The sequence below is a fragment of the Macrobrachium rosenbergii genome, chromosome 14 (genome assembly GCF_040412425.1).
Source record: "Macrobrachium rosenbergii isolate ZJJX-2024 chromosome 14, ASM4041242v1, whole genome shotgun sequence".
Taxonomy (NCBI): Eukaryota; Metazoa; Arthropoda; class Malacostraca; order Decapoda; family Palaemonidae; genus Macrobrachium; species Macrobrachium rosenbergii.
The window spans coordinates 44,696,898-44,715,377 of record NC_089754.1 but is presented as its reverse complement, the minus strand read 5'-3'; the positions used below and the strand labels follow the sequence as shown (position 1 = coordinate 44,715,377).

The 18,480-nt window shown below is 34.9% G+C and overlaps 1 protein-coding gene across 7 annotated transcripts in view; it reads left to right on the top strand.

Annotated features, from left to right (window-relative positions):
- LOC136846050 (prostaglandin E2 receptor EP3 subtype-like) overlaps positions 1-18,480 on the top strand; it is a 199,878-nt gene that overhangs the window by 145,755 nt on the left and 35,643 nt on the right. For all 7 annotated transcript variants that reach the window (XM_067116722.1, XM_067116723.1, XM_067116726.1 and 4 more), the window contains 3 exons: positions 10,814-11,169; positions 11,484-11,650; positions 12,248-12,393. In XM_067116722.1, coding sequence (XP_066972823.1) covers positions 10,893-11,169; positions 11,484-11,650; positions 12,248-12,393 — 590 coding nt within the window. In that variant the 5' untranslated portion in view covers positions 10,814-10,892. The remainder of the gene's footprint in view (positions 1-10,813; positions 11,170-11,483; positions 11,651-12,247; positions 12,394-18,480) is intronic.

The window sequence follows — 18,480 nt, the reverse complement described above, 5'->3', positions numbered from 1 at the left end:
GATTATAAGTCACAGAAATGGAAGAAAACAAAGGCAAAAAACAATATAAAATATGTCTGTTGAAAAACAAAGAAACAGGAATACAAAGGACGGAGAAACTGAAGGATCCTTTAGCAAAGAAACGAGAGACCCTTTCTTTCTTTACAAGGAAGTTAAGCGATACGCCTGTTTTCCTGAAACAGTTCTGATTCATATCGAGAAGTTAAACGCTGCTTTGCCATTACGAGAATTTTGTGAATTTTACGCAGTCAAGAAAATCGCTGCATCACAGGAAAATAAAATTGCTTAAACCTCTGTTGCGTAACTTCCATTAAATTATTTTCTCAGCATAAGAAAAAATTAAAAGTTGAAAACTTTGTCTTATCTCAATAATTTTTTCTTGGTTTTGATTCTCTTTCATTTTGTGACCTGTTTTGTTTTTATCTACAGTGAATTAATGCCAAGTGTCGTGTGAGTTTGAATCTGGGATGAAAATCACATATAAGGAATAAGCTGCGGAAAGACTTAACTATATATTATTTTTGAACTGCCTAAAAATTAGCAAAATATCTCTACGCCAATTTGTCTAACTATAATTCACAATATTTATTTCTTTCAACTAAAGCATTGCTTTAGTTGAAAAAAATAAATATTGCGAATTATAGCTGCATTTGATTTATAGCTTTTACTGAAAAAGCAGCAGACAGCAAAGTAGCTTTGTTACCCATGTTGAAGACATTAAACGTATTCATTAACACTTCAATGTTTTTCCCTAATCCCAGCGAAAATACCTTCCAGATTTTGAATGTTCCGCCCTTATTGTGACCCAATAACTCCCATATGATCGTGGAACATATACGCCAATAACGTTGACTCCACTGATCGACAGACCAGCAGTGTTGTGAGCATGTTACTCCCCGTCGTTCATTGATGGTCACCCACCCATGCAGTAACCAAACTTGAGGTCCAGTACCTTCACTGATCGATAAACCATCAGAGTAATGAGCATGTCACAGAGAACTGAGTTCACAGCAGGATATATGATCCATAATTACATAATTACAATTTCTATTTTCTAGTGGATTGGATTATCTAATGTGGGTTATATTTCACTCCAGGAGACTTTATTGAAAATAATTACTGATCGCCCGTCTTGCAAACAAGGAATTACTACGATTGTGCAGAAATATCGAACTCCAATTCATGCCGGTTAATGGTGACGAATTGTCTTGAATTCCTCTGTAACATATCGCTTAATAACGTTTACAGTTACAGCGATATAACAGAAATTTACTGGTTCATTGATTGACAGAGAGAGAGAGAGAGAGAGAGAGAGAGAGAGAGAGAGAGAGAGAGAGAGAGAGATGCCAAAAGACTTTTCTGAAGTAAATTTTCACAGGTGGGATAAACATAACTTTTTTTTTTTATAATGCGAGGGTATATGTTTTGACAGAATACTGATTACTATTGCCAGTTATATTATATATATATATATATATATATATATATATATATATATATATATATATATATATATATATATATTATATATATATATATTTATATATATATATATTTTCTCAACCTAAGCTGCGACCCAGAGCTGTCGACTGACAGCTAATGACCAAATCCACTGCCCAGATCAGCAAAGGCCTACTGGATTCCTAAGGATACGCAACCATACCGGTTCTTTCCTAGAAAAACTCTGTGATCGAACGCGGGTTCCCAATTGTGAGATGACAACGGTTCAGCTGTTTTGCTTTAGGCACCATTCTTAACTGTATTTTACAGGTAATCTTGACTAAAGAACTGGATTCTTAACATTATGTTACTCAAAATCTTGCCCAAGAATTAGATTCTTGACATTATTTTACAGACAACCTTGCCAAAAGAATCTGATTCTTGACATTATTTTACTGATAATCTTGTCAAAATCTTGCCAAAAGAATTTGATTCTTAACATTATTCTACGGAAAATCTTGACATAAGAATTTAATAACATTACTCTACAGACAATTTTGCCAAAAGAATCTCATTCTTAACATTATTCTAGAGACAATCTTGCCAAAAGAATTTAATTCTTAACATTATTCTACTGGCAATCTTGCCAGAAGAATTTAATTCTTAACATTATTTTACAGACAATCCTGCCAAAAGATTTTAATTCTTAACATTATTCTACAGACATCTTGCCAAAAGAATTAGATTCTCAACATTATTCTACACACAATCTTGACAAAAGAATTTTAATCTTAACATTGTTTTACGCATTTTGTAGGTATTCAAATTAACAGGCACTATTCTGAAACTAACTGACCTTGGTGGGAAGTTTGCATGTCGTGTTTTATTCTTCATTAATTTTTCGTAAATTAAAATGATAACATCTTAGTCCCTTTGTCAGTTAAGAGCGTGTTCCCAATTAATTATCTTCACGCTCTTCGTGTCAATAGGAGTATGTCTTAACTTTAATACGCATAGCATTTGCGTAGCAAGACTTATCAACAAAGATAATGCGTATAATTTTCATTTTGATCACGGAGAAAATAAAAAGAAATGAGTTTGCTAAGCCTTTTGTAAAATCACAATATACAACGGCATCTCTTACTGCCATTTTAACCTATATTTTGAAGTATGTTGTTAAGTTATTAGGTTGAAACAAGTTGGATCGGGATTTTATCTAAAATTTTGTGTCAATAAAGTTAACTCTCTTCATTAAAGATTTTATTTGTTTCATAAAAATATCCTGCTAAATTACAGTTTTTTTACCTCTCTCTCTCTCTCTCTCTCTCTCTCTCTCTCTCTCTCTCTCTCTCTCTCTCTCTCTCTCTCTCTCTCTCGTACATCATTCATCTTTAAGTGTCTATCTCTTTATCTCCAATAATTATTTTTTATCAACGTCGCATTTTTTTCACTTTTTATCAGCGTCTTATTTTTCCACTTTTTATAAGCGTCTTATTTTTTAAACGTTTATCAGCGCCTTATTTTTTCACTTGTTATCAGCGTCTTATTTTTCCACTTTTAACAGCGTTTTATTTTTGTCAAATTTTATCAGCAACTTAATCTTCTTCTTGCGTATTTACATCATGGCTGTTACGTAACGGGAACTCTTCGATTAGCATCACCTAACCATCTGTTCTTTTAACGCCCAACGAAATTTAGACAAGAACCCAATCCCTCCAGAGATCTAGACAAGACAGGCATCCCAAAATCCTAAAACCCTCAGTGATTTCCATTAAGGAAATTTAAAGACCAATTTTCTCTGGCCATGTGTAGTACAGCACCTTCGCTACGCTGCTGGTCTCTAGACCAGTTATGTGAAGGAACAGTTGGTCTGGTCTGGTCAATGACTGGCTGGTTGACCATCTGTAAATGCCAGAGGCCATTGGTGATGAAGCTTCTTTGACTATCGGTCTGGTGGCCAAGGACACTTGATTTTGCCGAGATTATGCTGAATCATATTCTAAAGATTAAATATAATAAATAAATAAATAACATTGCAGATATCATAACATGGCTAAAGCAGAATTAAAGACTTATTTGAAAGAAGGAAATAAGTTATCCCGTCTTTTGTAATGGGGTTTATAGTTACCTAGCATTAATGTATAACGCTGGTTGGTGAAATTAATTAAGGAAACCTGTGAAGTTGGTTAAGGAAGGAGAAGATGAATGACTTGAAATAGGTTAGATATGCTATGAAAGCAGACAAAGACGATGTGGAAAATCAGGCATTGCTCAAGGAAGCTTTGAATTATGTGAAATTAATTTGAATTTGGTTAATGACGATATGAGCGATATGGGTTTGTCAATTTTTCCAGTGCCAAAAGACATATAAAGGATTGATCAGTTACGTAATTCAGATAAACCCTTCGCAATTTCTTTTAATTTTTACAACAGTGAGATGTTTTGATAATCAGTCTTTTCTGGAAAATATATGAAATGTGAATCTTTAATATCTAATTTGTCACTGGAGTTTCAGAATTTTGTTATGAACATGTATATATATATGTACATATATATGTATATATATATAAATATATATATATATATATATATATATATATATATATATATATATATATATATATATATATATATATATATATATATAATATATATATATATATATATATATATATATATATATATATATATATATATATATATATATATAAAAACTGTGACCCATCACATGTAGTTCTTAGACGTGTCCTTGTAAAGATCGAGATGGAAAGCAAGAAAGAAAAGGGGCTAAGCCGGTTTCCTTGGATGCTGGTATGGGATTCTCCTTGCCCAAGGTCACCCGATGGTGGGATGCTTGTGTATTTCGTCGTAAATGTACGAGAAGCGAGTTATTCAGAAGAATAAAAGCGTTTTCCTTCTTTTTACTAAGAGCTCAATCAGTGTTTACGGCTGTTCGGTAGATTATGTTACGCTTACGCATACATAAATACATAAAGTTTGTACTGCGATTTGTGGACTCAACGTGAATACGTAATCTGTAGTAAATCGTTATTGTTTATGGCTCTATCAGTCTAGCAAAAGCGGACTAGGAAAAGATATAATCGAACACATATCAAATTGCACTGCAAACGTGAATTCATAAATACATAAAGATATAACTTACTGATTGAGATTTATAGAGTCAGTTTGAATACTTTGTCTCTAGTAAGTGTGCTATTTTGATGACTAATATCCTAATAATATTGTTTGTGCTCCATCAGTCTAGCAAATGCGGATAAGGAAAAGAAATAATCGAACACTTCCTATCCTGCACTGCTAAGGAAGGAAACTATGATAAAGGAGGTGTCACGTACGGACGAGAAGAAAGATTAGAGACTTAAGCCGGACTAGAAAGGAATAAGAAAAGTTTGTTTTTTTCCTTCGTTCGTGTTTTTTTTTTTTTTTGAGGGAGGTTAAGGGTGTGAGCCCATATAATGTTTCAAATGCCGTTAAATTTTTTTATATGCCTTTTTTTCCTGAGGTGGGGGTTGGGGGAGGAGTAAAAGGAGGTACAGGAGGTTCGAAATGGGAAAATACTGAAAATTGTTCTTAATGAAAATAAATGATATTGATAAATTGTGACTTTTTTCTATTCTGTAAACTCTAGTGTAGGACATGGATACTTGTCTTTGATCAAGGAATCGTATGATATTAATCCTTTAAAATACGGGAAAAATTAAATTAACCCAAAAAATGGTAAGACCTGAGCTTTCCTTGAATTATAAAGAAAAATGTCATAGTTTGTTAGCTTTATAGTAACATTAACCATTTGCTCCTTTGGAAATGGAAATTAGATACTAACTTCTTAAATGGAACTTTTGCGTATGGAAAAACAAAATAAATAAATAAATAAATGAAAAAATATCCTCTTGTAAAATATTTTTCAAGGTCTTGCTTGACGAACCATAAAATACTTTGAGAACAATCATTCTGCTCCATTAAATCAACTCACATGAAAGGTAACATTACAGTCATTAAGGTAACATTTATCACAAGGTGTAATGAAAAACTGTAACGTATGATAATATCCCGGTAATTTGATTGTAATTATCCTTATTTTTTTTCGCACTAACGGGCCTTTATTACAAGGAAGCTCTCCAGCTGAGGTCTTAGAAATGTAGTACAGTAATGAATTTTGAAGTAGAGGATGATTGGTAATTGAATACCTAACGGGATAATTCCTTATAAATGTCTCCATATCTTCCTCTCCTTCTCTCCTTGTTATTGTTAGTTTTCTTCGATTCAGAAAACTTGTGGAATATAGAATTTTGGCCAAAAGCCAAGCGCTGGGACCTATGAAGTCATTCAGCGCTGAAACGGAAATTGAGGGAAGAAAGGTTTGAAAGGTGTAACAGGAGGAAAACCTCGCAGTTGCACTATGAAACAATTGTTAGGAGCGAGTGGATAGCAAGATGGAAGAAAGACAATGGAGGCGGTACAGTAAAAGGAATGACAGTTGTTGCAGCTAGGGGCGGAAGGGACGCTGCAAAGAACCTTAAGTAATGCTTACAGTGCACCGCGTGAGGTGCACTGACGGCACTAACCCCCTACCGGCTCAGAAAACTCGTAAATTTAAATCTTAGGATTTCAAAAAGGGTTGAATATATTATCATCAGATAATCATAGAATAATCATTAAATATTTGTGCCTTGTATTTGTGTAGTGGCCATGATATTCACCGCCCTCGTAGGGGTGTAGAGCCGGCAGTTTACTTCATGTGGTGCACTGTAAGCATTACTTCAGGGTCTTTGCAGCATCCCTTCGGCCACTAACGGCACCCTTTTACTGTACGTCAGTTCAAATTCTTTCTTCCATCTGACTTTCTACCCTTTCTAACAATTGTTTCATAATTTAACTGTGAGGTTTTCCTCCTGTTACACCAGTAAAACCTTAATGTCAATTTCCCTGTCGGCGCTGAATGACCTCATAGGTCCCAGCACTTGGCCTTTGGCCTAAATTCTATCCTATATATGATATTCACCGCGCCACCGAGAGGGAATGGGTTTGGTGCCCGGACGGGGCATAAGCTTTGAGGCATGTTCACTTAAATCCTAGTGAGCTCCTTTTGGTTTAAGCAGTGGAGTAGGTACTGGGTAGTTAATTGATGTGGTGAGCTGCAACCAGATTAAAGAAGGACATGGGGCTTGCTGCCCAATATGGCTTGCGGCAAACCGGAAGTTTATGTATATATATATATATATATATATATATATATATATATATATATATATATATATATATATATATATATATATATATATATATATATATATATAATGAAAAGACAACGGCTTTTATGACATTTGTGTTAGATTTGCTTTTATCAGTTTTTGCAAACGCACTCCTTTTAAAGAGGGGTAAGTATTCTAGGTAGGGTGGTCAGATTTTGTGTACATTTTGCTTCAAGTGCATTCATAAATTTTTCTAACTTTCCAGAGTTCTCGTGTTTATATTTTTCCACCACATATTCCACTTATGCAAATTTTAAAAAAGTACAGATAAGACTATACGACTCTCAGGATTTTAAACGTTAAAACTGTACAATCACGGTTGGTTATTGATAGTTCACGAAATTTATTTTAATGTTTATCCGTTTTATCATGCTTTACTCGTTATTCTCTCTCTCTCTCTCTCTCTCTCTCTCTCTCTCTCTCTCTCTCTCTCTCTCTCTCTCTCCTCTTCTTTTTTCGCTCTTACAAGTATCAATAATTATACCAAACCGTATTTTTTCTGTGAAGAGATCTTATAAATCATATTTGTTTTAGTATATTTTATGACATCGTATCAAATTAATATGTAACTCATACAAAAACGATCAAACGTAGAATGCTTTAATATAAACTTTCGTAAAATATTTCTTACAGGTGAATATTTTTGAACCGCATTCCTTTGTGTAGCAAACATAGTCTTCTTTAGTACGGACACCATTCCTTCGTATAAATTTCTATGTCAAGAGGAGCATTCCTTTATGTTTTTATCATTAAACACACCGTCCTTTGTGTATGTTGTTAGATATGAACATTCCTATAAAACTGTAATTTTTTAGATTGACGCTGAATTCTGAGTACAAATTTTTGTCCCTCATAACATTCCTTTCTATTTTCCTATTAAATATAACGTCACATATTGATTTTTTTTTTTTTATCTAAGATGGCATTCCCTTCGATCTGTTTTCTTTTTTAATTTTTGTTTTGGTTATAACTTACTTCTTTAGATATACTATTTTCCAAACAGCATTCCTTTGTATAACAACTAGTCAAACAAAAATTTCTTTTCTGTGATTCCGTCATTAGACACCTTCTTTTTTTAGTAGTTTTTTTCCTCAGACATAAAATTTCATTATGAAACAAATTTATTCTAATTATAACGATCCATCGCGACTAGCGAAACCCTTTTTATTCTATTCAGTATGTAACTTATCATAAACAGTGAAGTTCCTTGGAGGAATTCTGTAAATACAGATATATCTTTACTATCTCTATTTGTAACAGCCACATTGACTTCTTAGCTTCTTGACGAATGGTTAAGGGTAAACTTACTCTGATTACCGTATCCGGATTCGATTCCTGCAGTGAGCGTCAGGATTTCTTCATTTGTTTCTTCACGTGAGTTTAAGGCTCTTTAGTGGCAAGCGCTTCTCAAAAGTGTGAGGAAATCAAGAAGTTAAGTGACTGTGTGTGTGTGTGTGTATCGGGATTTCAAAAGTCTTCTTGGGGCACGTTGCTAACCTCATTCATTATCCATCCTTGTTGCGACCCACCAAAATAGACCTGATATTTTATGGAACGTGCCCAGAGGAACTGGACCCATGACCTTTTCCAATGCCATTTACGAGATTACAGAAGAAGAAGAGTAATGACACACTTAAGGAATTGCGCCCCAGTTACTCATCACCTTACTCCAGCCACGAAACAATCATCCCTTTCCTTTAATTTCCCAGCATCTCGAGACGATTCCCAAAAACCGCCAAGCCCCATGTCGTCGGTAACTGAACTGATAGTGAAGCCTCGAGTGTGTGTGATTCAAGCTACTAAAACCTTTGCGTAATGTAATGACACGGATGGGGTATATCATTACACGCAGAAATACACGGCCGCTTAGATTAGTACAAGGAAGAGAGACAATAGCGACTCCATCCCCGATCATCAGCGCTGAAAGATTCCTCGAATTTTCGGACAAAGTCTTCTTCCTCACCCGGATATAAATTCTTACCAACTTACGTTCCGGGTTGGGAGGTTCAGGAGATATTTTTAAAGCACTCCCAAACGGGAAAAGCGCACTTTGTGTTATACTTAGAATTGTTTAGCCATCGAAGGAAATTGAATTTTTGTAAAAGTGATTGTTTTTTTTTATTCAAGCTTTCATAATGATAAGTGGATAACTGATTCTTATTTCACTTATGAAGATGATAAATTTTTATATAATTTCTTTGTTTCTGTTGCCATATTTCTCATTCTGTTAAGCTTCTTGTTTCCCTGTAGTTTTCCATAATTTTTTATGCTCCCTTGGGAATTAAAGCATGGATCATATATGTATACATACATATACTGTAAATGCAAATGTACACACACACACACACAAATATATACATGGAAAATAAGGCAATGAAGTGTTCATCTTTAATTCCATTACCTCACGTTTGCCTGGATTTCGAAATCTTAGCTTGCAACTTCTGTAGTGTTATTTAATTTTCAGAATTTTTTCTATATATTTATGTGCCCAGCAGATGTTTATTTGAATCCAGCTAACGTACATTGCACATTAACTCTTTTCCAGTAAATTGTAGACGGTAAGCATTCTTTTTCGTCGTTGTAATGATCTTATAAAATTCATCCCTGATCCATGTCACCTTCCAGCTCACTCAACCACTTTTATGAGCTTGACAGTAATGACATGTCGTGCATAAGGGCTTTTGACCAACAATCACAACGCAAACTCGTTATTTTCTCTGCGGCGTTGGCTTGGTTTTAACCTGTGGTGGCATCGTTTACTTCCATCATGTTTTGCTTGCGCGCCAGCAAACATTCTCTCATACCTTTAGCAAACAAAATGCGCCAAGCGTTCCAGTTGCTTCCTTCCTCAGCTCACAGTTATTTATTTATTTTTTTCGAAAAACAGGCCATGCTTTATTTTGGATTGCACTAGATCTTCTTTTTGCTTTTTGCATAGATCGTTTAAGCCTCTTGATCAGATGCATACAGACGTGCGCGCGCACACACACACATATATATATGTATATATATATATATATTATAGTTTTTCCTTTGTTGTTATTCTATGATTTTTTCGATATTTTGTCTGATAATTTTTTTGTATCTTTATTTTAAGATAAAGGAAGAACTATCCACATAAAGAAAAGGTTACAGATATTCTGGTTTTGAAAGGTATATTACCACATTGTAGTGTTAAATTTTTGGGGACAGACAGTAAATAAAGCAGACTATTCGAAATAAATCTGGCATTTGACAAATGAATATAAATATATATATAAATATATATAAAAATATATATAATATATATTTTGAAATGTATATTACCACATTGTACTTTTAATTTTTGGGGAACAGATAGTAAATATAGCAGACTATATTGATAAATGAATATATATATATATATATATATATATATATATATTCATTTGTCAAAGTAGTCTATTTATTATCTGCCCCCACAACATAACACTATATGTGGTAATATATTCAAAACCAGAATATCTGTAACCTTTTTCTTTAATGTGAATAGTTCTTCCTTTATCTTAAAACAAAGATACAAAAATTATCAGACAAAATATAGAAAAAATAACAGAATAACAACAAAGAAAAACTATAATTTAATTGACAGTAATTGCAATATCAGTGAAAAAAATCTACCTCTGCTTGCATTTTGTGAAAATGCGTCTATTACGAATGACGTAATACTTAGTGAGTAAGAGTTCCTGATAAATGTGAGGTTGGCTGTACCTACCCTGCTGTGCATAATAATGCCCTGTAATCATGAAATAACTTGGGGTGTTGAACAAAGGGTATGAACGACTTAAGTGGGACACACACGCTTTTTTCATTGCGTTTGTTACGCTTTATGAAGCTAAGAATATTTATTATTATTATTATTATTATTATTATTATTATTATTATTATTATTATTCCTGTTGTTGTTGTTGTCTCTGTTACGCTTCCTGAAGCCAATAAATATATTATTATTATATTATTATTATGAATCTAAAGGGAATCTTAACTGGTTGTATGGTGATGTCGAAAATAGCTGACAATTACGCAGGTGTGAGATATCGAATTTATTTAAGATGCTAACGAAGTCTTTCATTTTTCATTTCCAGGATAAACTTCTCAGTAGCTGTTGCATATACCTCAGACACTTGAAGATTTCGTAGACTCCCCAAAACACCGAACAACACAATGCTTTCTACACAGACCACAGAGACCACCGTGTCTCCACACGCCCCCGAGAGCCCCGTGCTGGACTTGACAGCTCCGATGTGCAAGGGGGTCCTGTCAGCGAACGCCACCACTGCAGTGGGGCCTATTTTGACCACCATAGCCACGGTCCTGTCGACGACCGCCGGAGGGCCACCCGAGGTCGTTTGCGAAGGGGCCGCTAATTGTACAGACATCACAGAGAAGCCCGGTGCGACCATTGTGTCGCCCATATTGCTGGGACTCACGGGGACAGTTGGTGAGTCTTGCGGTTTGGGAGTAGCCTAAGTTGATTGGGCTCTCTCTCTCTCTCTCTCTCTCTCTCTCTCTCTCTCTCTCTCTCTCTGTCTGTTTATGCTCCAGCTGTCCTGATGAAGTCCGAGGTCCGCTCATACGTTTTTTATACTTAATTTCCTTTTAGACTTTGACCAAGAATAACTCTGCCAATTTTGAAAATAGAACTTAGACCCATGCAAATTTTTTTTTTCAGCAATGCAAGGCATTTTCTAGTTCTCGATTATTATTATTATTATTATTATTATTATTATTATTATTATTATTTCCCATTGACAGGCCAGGTATGGGCCCTTGTGTACCTTCACTGCAGCACCAAAAGACAGAACCAGCGGACTGTGTTCTACCTCCTGCTCTGCATCCTCATATGGACGGACTTCTTCGGAAAGATACTGACGACGCCGGCTGCCATCGTTTCTTACAGCAACAGATACTGGGTGGGAGGGGTAAGGAAGGAAGTGTTCTCTCTCTCTCTCTCTCTCTCTCTCTCTCTCTCTCTCTCTCTCTCTCTCTCTCTCTCTCTCTCTCTCTCTCTCAGAATAGGCCTGTTTGCTTAGTGAGTTGTGCAATATATATTTTTTCTCAGCATGACTATTATTATAATAAAAAAAATAAAATTTCTTCTATTCATTACACTTGCTTGGCAGGTTTCTAAAGAACAGAATGTCCTTAAACAAATAAATGGGGAAAACACACGCAAGACAAACGTTATTGAATGCGGCTCAAAGTAAGTGGATAGAAATATATACAATTAATAAACGCCAACCTGTTTCCCCATAGTAGAACAGTAAAACGTCTGATTATGTGGATTATTGAAGCAAACTTTATGACAACGGATACAGAGAGACTTACACCAAACTTTGTAATAAGAAATTCAAAGAGACTTACACAACTTTCACAACTGGAAAACCAAAGAAAACGATTTATGTCATCTGTCATCGTAATGACTACAGTCAGGGTCACCAGAAATATCTTTTTTTTTTTCACAAATTGAGTGTTTAGTGTATAATCATGCATAACCACTTTTTTTTTATTTTCCACAGAAACCCATGTGCAACTTCCACGGGTTCAGCATGGTTTTCATATCCATCCTAACACACTTCACGGTGTCGGCAATGGCCGTGGAAAGGTACCTGGGTATCTGCCATGGCTACTTCTACAGCAGAAATGTCACGCCCTCCAGATGCAAGTGAGTACAGTATTTTTTTTTTTTTTATTTTTTTTATTTTGGGGGGGGCGGGGCTTAGTGTTCATTTTCCGCAGTGGCCTAATGGAGACAGTCAACAGACTATAAGCCCAAGAGGGTCCCAAAGGGAAATTAGCCTGCAGAGAAAGACAGGTTATAGGAAAAGGTGATAAATAATTAAGTATCAGGGAATAAAAAGTAAAAGTGATACACCTAAAATTCAGGAGACGTCAGCAGAGACCAGAAATGGATTTGATCCTTGCTTAAATATTTGGAGATCGGAGGATTCCACAACTGCACTACGCAGATGATTCCACATTTTAGTAGCAGCAAGATAAAGCTCTTAGCAAACTTCAGATTTAATGTTTATAACTACTTAAAGGAGGTAATTTGTCTTTTTATTTCTTTACTTGTTTGACTGAATGCTTGTTTGTTGGTTATTGCTCGTTAGTATTTTGGGTACGTGGCATTTGTGTGACGGAGGTGGGTTGTGTACTGCGGTCTCCAGACGCTATTGTTTTTTTTTTTTTTCAAACGCTGTTTTTTTTTATATGGGTTTGGTCGTTCAAAACAAGTCCGGTCCTGACACAGGTTTATTTTAGTGCAATCTTCATTCCTTAAATGGTGACAACCACTTCTCGGAAGAAGGAACCGGTTTAATCAACTTACTGATTAGTGTATAGTTACGTTGCATAATTTATAAAATATATACTGTAAATTGCTTTAGGTTAAAGCCAATATTATTTTGCGACTAAAATCTCTTCCTGATTCACCCCTATATTATCTTTTACTGTATTTTGGAGACGACGAGTTTTCGGCGAATACGGTAAAAAATATTAAAAGATAAATATATGGTAAAAAAATAAGATAAAATTTTAATAAATATATGGTAAAAAAATAAGATAAAATTTTAATATCTTATAGTATCTAACGTATTTAAAATCAATCTTTAAGCAGCCCAGAAATAATCTTAGACGTCCTTTTCCTTCACCGCACGAAAGTGTCTTTCTAGGGCTTCGCTGATCACCTTGAAGTAGCCGAGTGATTAGTAGGTAAAAACTGAATGACTTGTGTTCGGTCTTTGCGTGTCAGCATCGTGTAATGAAACTTAGTGTATGAAACTTCGTGTTCGAAACTTCATGTATGAACTTTGAAACTTTTTGTATGAAACTTCGTGTTTGAAACTTCGCGTACAAAACTTTGTGTATGCAACTTAGTGAATGAAACTTCGTGTTTGAAACTTCGTGTATGCAATTTAGTGTATGAGACTTCGCGTATGAAACTTTGCGTATGACACTTCGTGTATGAAACTTAGTGTATGAAACTTCGTGTATGAAACTTCATGTCTGAAACTTCGTGTATGCAACTTGGTGTATGAACCTTCGTGTGTGCAACTTAGTGTATGAACCTTCGTGTATGCAACTTAGTGTATGAAACTTTGTGTATGAAACTTCGTGTTTGAAACTTCGTGTATGGAACCTCGTGTCTGAAACTTCGTGTATGAAACTTCGTGTATAAAACTTCATGTCTGAAACTTCGTGTATAGAACTTCGTGCAAGAGCTGCAGTCCACACGAGCTGTCTCAGACGTCACAGATGCAGTGGGTGCACGTAAGAATGGTTTCGCCCCTTGTAAAGTATTCAAAATAACAGTTGAGGTAAGAGACTATAAGTCGTGAAATATTTCACAAAAAAATAATTACTGCATACCAGATGAAATGTTACCCAGTAGCTTCTTGACCTCAGTATGTCATTTTGTCTCCGAGGATTTTGCGCAATCAGAAACTCAAAGTTCAGGCGAAGATGAAATACATTATGACCTAAAACAATTCACATTGTACTGATGTATTTCTCTTCTTTCTGTATTTTCTATTATATCTTAAAATTTCTTTTATATGAAAACTATGTTCTTCGTGAGGTTGAATTTTAAATTAATGACCCCTGCATATGAAGGTTTATCATCTGAATAATAATAATAATAATAATAATAATAATAATAATAATAATGAAAGCCAAACGCCAATGGCATATAATAATAATAATAATAATAATAATAATAATAATAATAATATCACCAGTGAAAGGCAAACGCCAATGACATCATCATCATAATAATAATAATAATAATAATAATAATAATAATAATAATAATAATAATAATAATAATAAAAATAATAATAATACCACCAGTGAAAGGCAAACGCCACTGACATCATCATCATCATCATCATCATAATAATAATAATAATAATAATAATAATAATAATAATAATAATAATAATAATAATAATACCACCAGTGAAAGGCAAACGCCAATGACATAATAATAATAATAATAATAATAATAATAATAATAATAATAATAATAATAATAATAATAATAATAATAATAATAATAATGCAACCAGTGAAAGTCAAACGCCAATGGCACGCAAAGCTTTCGTAACCATTCTTGGGGCCTTGGGACTAGAACTAGCAACCTCACCTCAAAAATCAATGCACAGAAGCTTGCAACAGACCTTGAGGATATGGTGTTTGGGGCAGTGTGTCACAATGAGGTACTGGACACCATAAGAATATGTGAGTGATATGAGTTTGAGTCTAATATTAAAGATTATTTTTATCACCAACATTTAAGTTTCAATCTAATATTAAAGGCATCTTTCATCAACAGCATTTCAGTAGCATGGTGGCAGTAGCTGCTATTGGCATGAGACTCATTAAATTTTTTTTTTTCTTGGAAAATAGTTGGAATTCTTATTTTTCAACATTTTTGGTGAAGTTTCCAGGACACGCGGATGGCAGATCCGTATCGCTTGCGTCAGCTTTATTCTCGAGTATCTGGGTTCTCTCTCGAATTTATTCGATTTTACTTTAATTTAAAAAAAAATTTTCTCTCATATATGTATATATATATATTTTATATATATCTATATATATATATATATATATATATATATATATATATCTTTTTCTGTATCTATCTATACATATATATATTATACATATATATATATATATATATATATATATATATATATATATATATATATATATATATATATATATATATAATTTTCAATATCTCACCTTTTCTGCCTTCATTTCCCTCTGTCTCCCCTTAGGACTTATGCACAAAATCTCTCTCTCTCTCTCTCTCTCTCTCTGTCCTTACCTAGGTACACACCAGCGTCATTGCAACGTTATTTCCCTTAAATTTATCATCAGCAACAATAAAAGCCTGTCCATTCACTGGCAGTGCTTCTCTTGCTCTGTGCTTTCTAACGAATGGCGTTCTCTCTAGATTATGTTTCTTTTGTTAATTACTCCGAGCTTTTTCAGTTCATGAGCCTCTTCTTTTGTCCCAGTTGTTTTGTTCTTGGTACAGATATTGTTCGAAATTCATGTTAGCTTGCATCACTCTGTGGAGTATTATTGCCCGAAATCTTTAACAATTCAGGTCATGAGGATTGCTATTGTTTTGTTGTGCCCTGATGATATACACGGGGGCATATCTCATACCATTTTCCAAAGGCCAATATTTCTAGCTTGGAATTGGTGTTCCAAGTGCGATCCTAGTTTGGTTTTTGCCGAGGTTTGTATGTTGTGTCGTTTATAAAGCTAGAAGTTGACAAAAGAATGCCGTTGTTATTGCATTGTTTTCCTGCATCCTGAGCAAGCACATAAAACACTTCTTTTAGCAAGATGTTGCATCATCTTGCACTGCACTAATTGTATTTGAGAATGAGCAAATTATAATTAAGACCGTGCAACAATTCTGCAACCACCTGTGCCACAGTCACTCGTAAGTCTTATTTTCAAATACAAAGAAATATCCTGAGAATCTGTATTGAGAAAACCTCTCGGAAATTTTCTCATACACAGGAACATAAAAATATCCAAACAAAGAAATGCACCATTTTTCAGAAGACCCGGAATGGAAACGCCTGTTGTGACAGCCACTGTCACTGCCGGGGACAGACAGCACCAGCAATTTGGCCATGTGAAAATTAACACCTGCTAAGGAAGGCCCATTTAGTCAACAAGGGGGCAAGTAGCTAATGGCCTCTTCATCTCGATCTTTTCTTGGCCTTATTTTCGAGTGTTTGCGTTCCTCTCCTTTTCCTCTTGGGACATTTACCACCTTTTGTTTGTTTCTTGTTTTCTTCAGTTTTATTTCGGCTCTGACCAATGTAATTTAATTTATTTCATTGCTTACTTATATCTCATGACGGTGTGTGGCCGATGTTGAAATTTTGCAGAGAGGTGGAAATAGCGACCTACATTTTAAATATTTATCTTTCAGTTTATGTATTGGAAATAGTCGCAAACCTTTTGAATGAATTAGATCTTTGTATAACTCGTCTCTTGATAAAAAGTTTTTAATAATAGTATTGATTATAATAATAACAAAATAATAATAAAGTTGATAATACCAAAACTATAATCTGCTACTACAAATGTTTATAATAATAATAGTAATAATAATAATAATAATAATAATAATAATAATAATAATAAAGTAATAATAATAATAATAATAAAAACCATTGGATGCTATACCCGCTGTTTCTGATAGCATTGTATTATTGAATTTTAGTTGAGAGAATAATGTGTCTGTTTATTAGAAGGAGATTTCTGTTATCAAAGAACACGCACAATTGAGGAAATTGCCTCTCAGTACTTTCTGAAGCGATTATTAACCGGTTAATTAAAGAGAAATAAATTCATGCCTAAACTCATTTTTTATGTGAATATATATATTCCTTATTCTGTTAGTTTCCGGGCCTCCCTTTGATCCGTTGCCGCCTGTTTCAGGCAGCAAAGGTTTGTTGCAAGTTTCAGTAACATTACCCGGAATAATGACAAGCTTATAATAATCGATCTGTAAATTTAAGATAAAAATCAATATATATCAATCGTAATTTATTAAATGACTATGGAATTCACCTTGAAATTGAAGAGACAATAGAATAACATGGTCTGCACAACAACTGAAAAGGCCAATACTGAACAAGGCTATGCATCGCCCCACACAGATTCACAGTTCCTCGTTGGAAAGTCGGTAGGGTTCTCGGCTAGCACTCTGCCAGGCCAGAGTTCGAGTCTCCGACCGGCCAATGAAGAATTAGGGGAATTTATTTCTGGTGATAGAAATTTATTTCTCGCTATAATGTGGTTCTAATTCCACAATAAGCTGTAGGTCCCGTTGCTAGGTAACCAGCTGGTTCTTAGCCACGTAAAATAAGTCTAATCCTTCGGGCCAGCCCTAGGAGAGCTGTTAATCAGCTCAGTGGCCTGGTTAAACTAAGGTATGCTTAACTTCGGAAGTCATTAAAGAGCTGATGGTAATGGAGGGAATTAGCGTTCCAGCGAGTGCCCGAGTGCCCGAGTGCCAACCAGACGCATTACCTCCTCATGGGGTCGGTTGCATAACCTTGGCTCACTCGTACTTGAAATGCACGGGTTAACCGGAAGCGCTTTAACTAAAACGGTGCGAGAATTTGGCATTTCATGGCTGAGACTTGTCTCCGTTGCTTGGGGGGATATTGGCTGGTAAAGGGAAATTGGTCAGCTGAGACTTATTATTTCTCTCTCTCTCTCTCTCTCTCTCTCTCTCTCTCTCTCTCTCTCTCTCTCTGGCGTCTGGCATGGCAAGAACGTCCCATTACAATGTTGCACTCATTAGTTTGATGTTTAACCATTACGGAAAACGATCGTGTAACAGGAAAGCCGGAGGAATTTTCCGATTTCAAGGTATCGGCACAGATTGCTGGTGTGGAATAGCTTTCTTCTTTTATCTGAAATGACTCCTTTCACTGCAAGGGCACACAGTCTCGTGCTGATAAATTAAATTAAACTTTGGTCGCTAAAAATGGAAGATCTTATTGAAGACGACTTTTTCCTCCTTGATTTACTATTTATCTCTTTCGTTCGCAGTCGAAAGAAAAGATCTGGCTTGGAAACTAAATAGCTGTCATATCCATAATTTGATATAGAGTTAGATAACCGTAATGTGGAGTTGGTGAGGCGATACAACAAGTTGTCATAACCAGCGACTAGCATCTTATTTTGATTAGCGGATACAGAG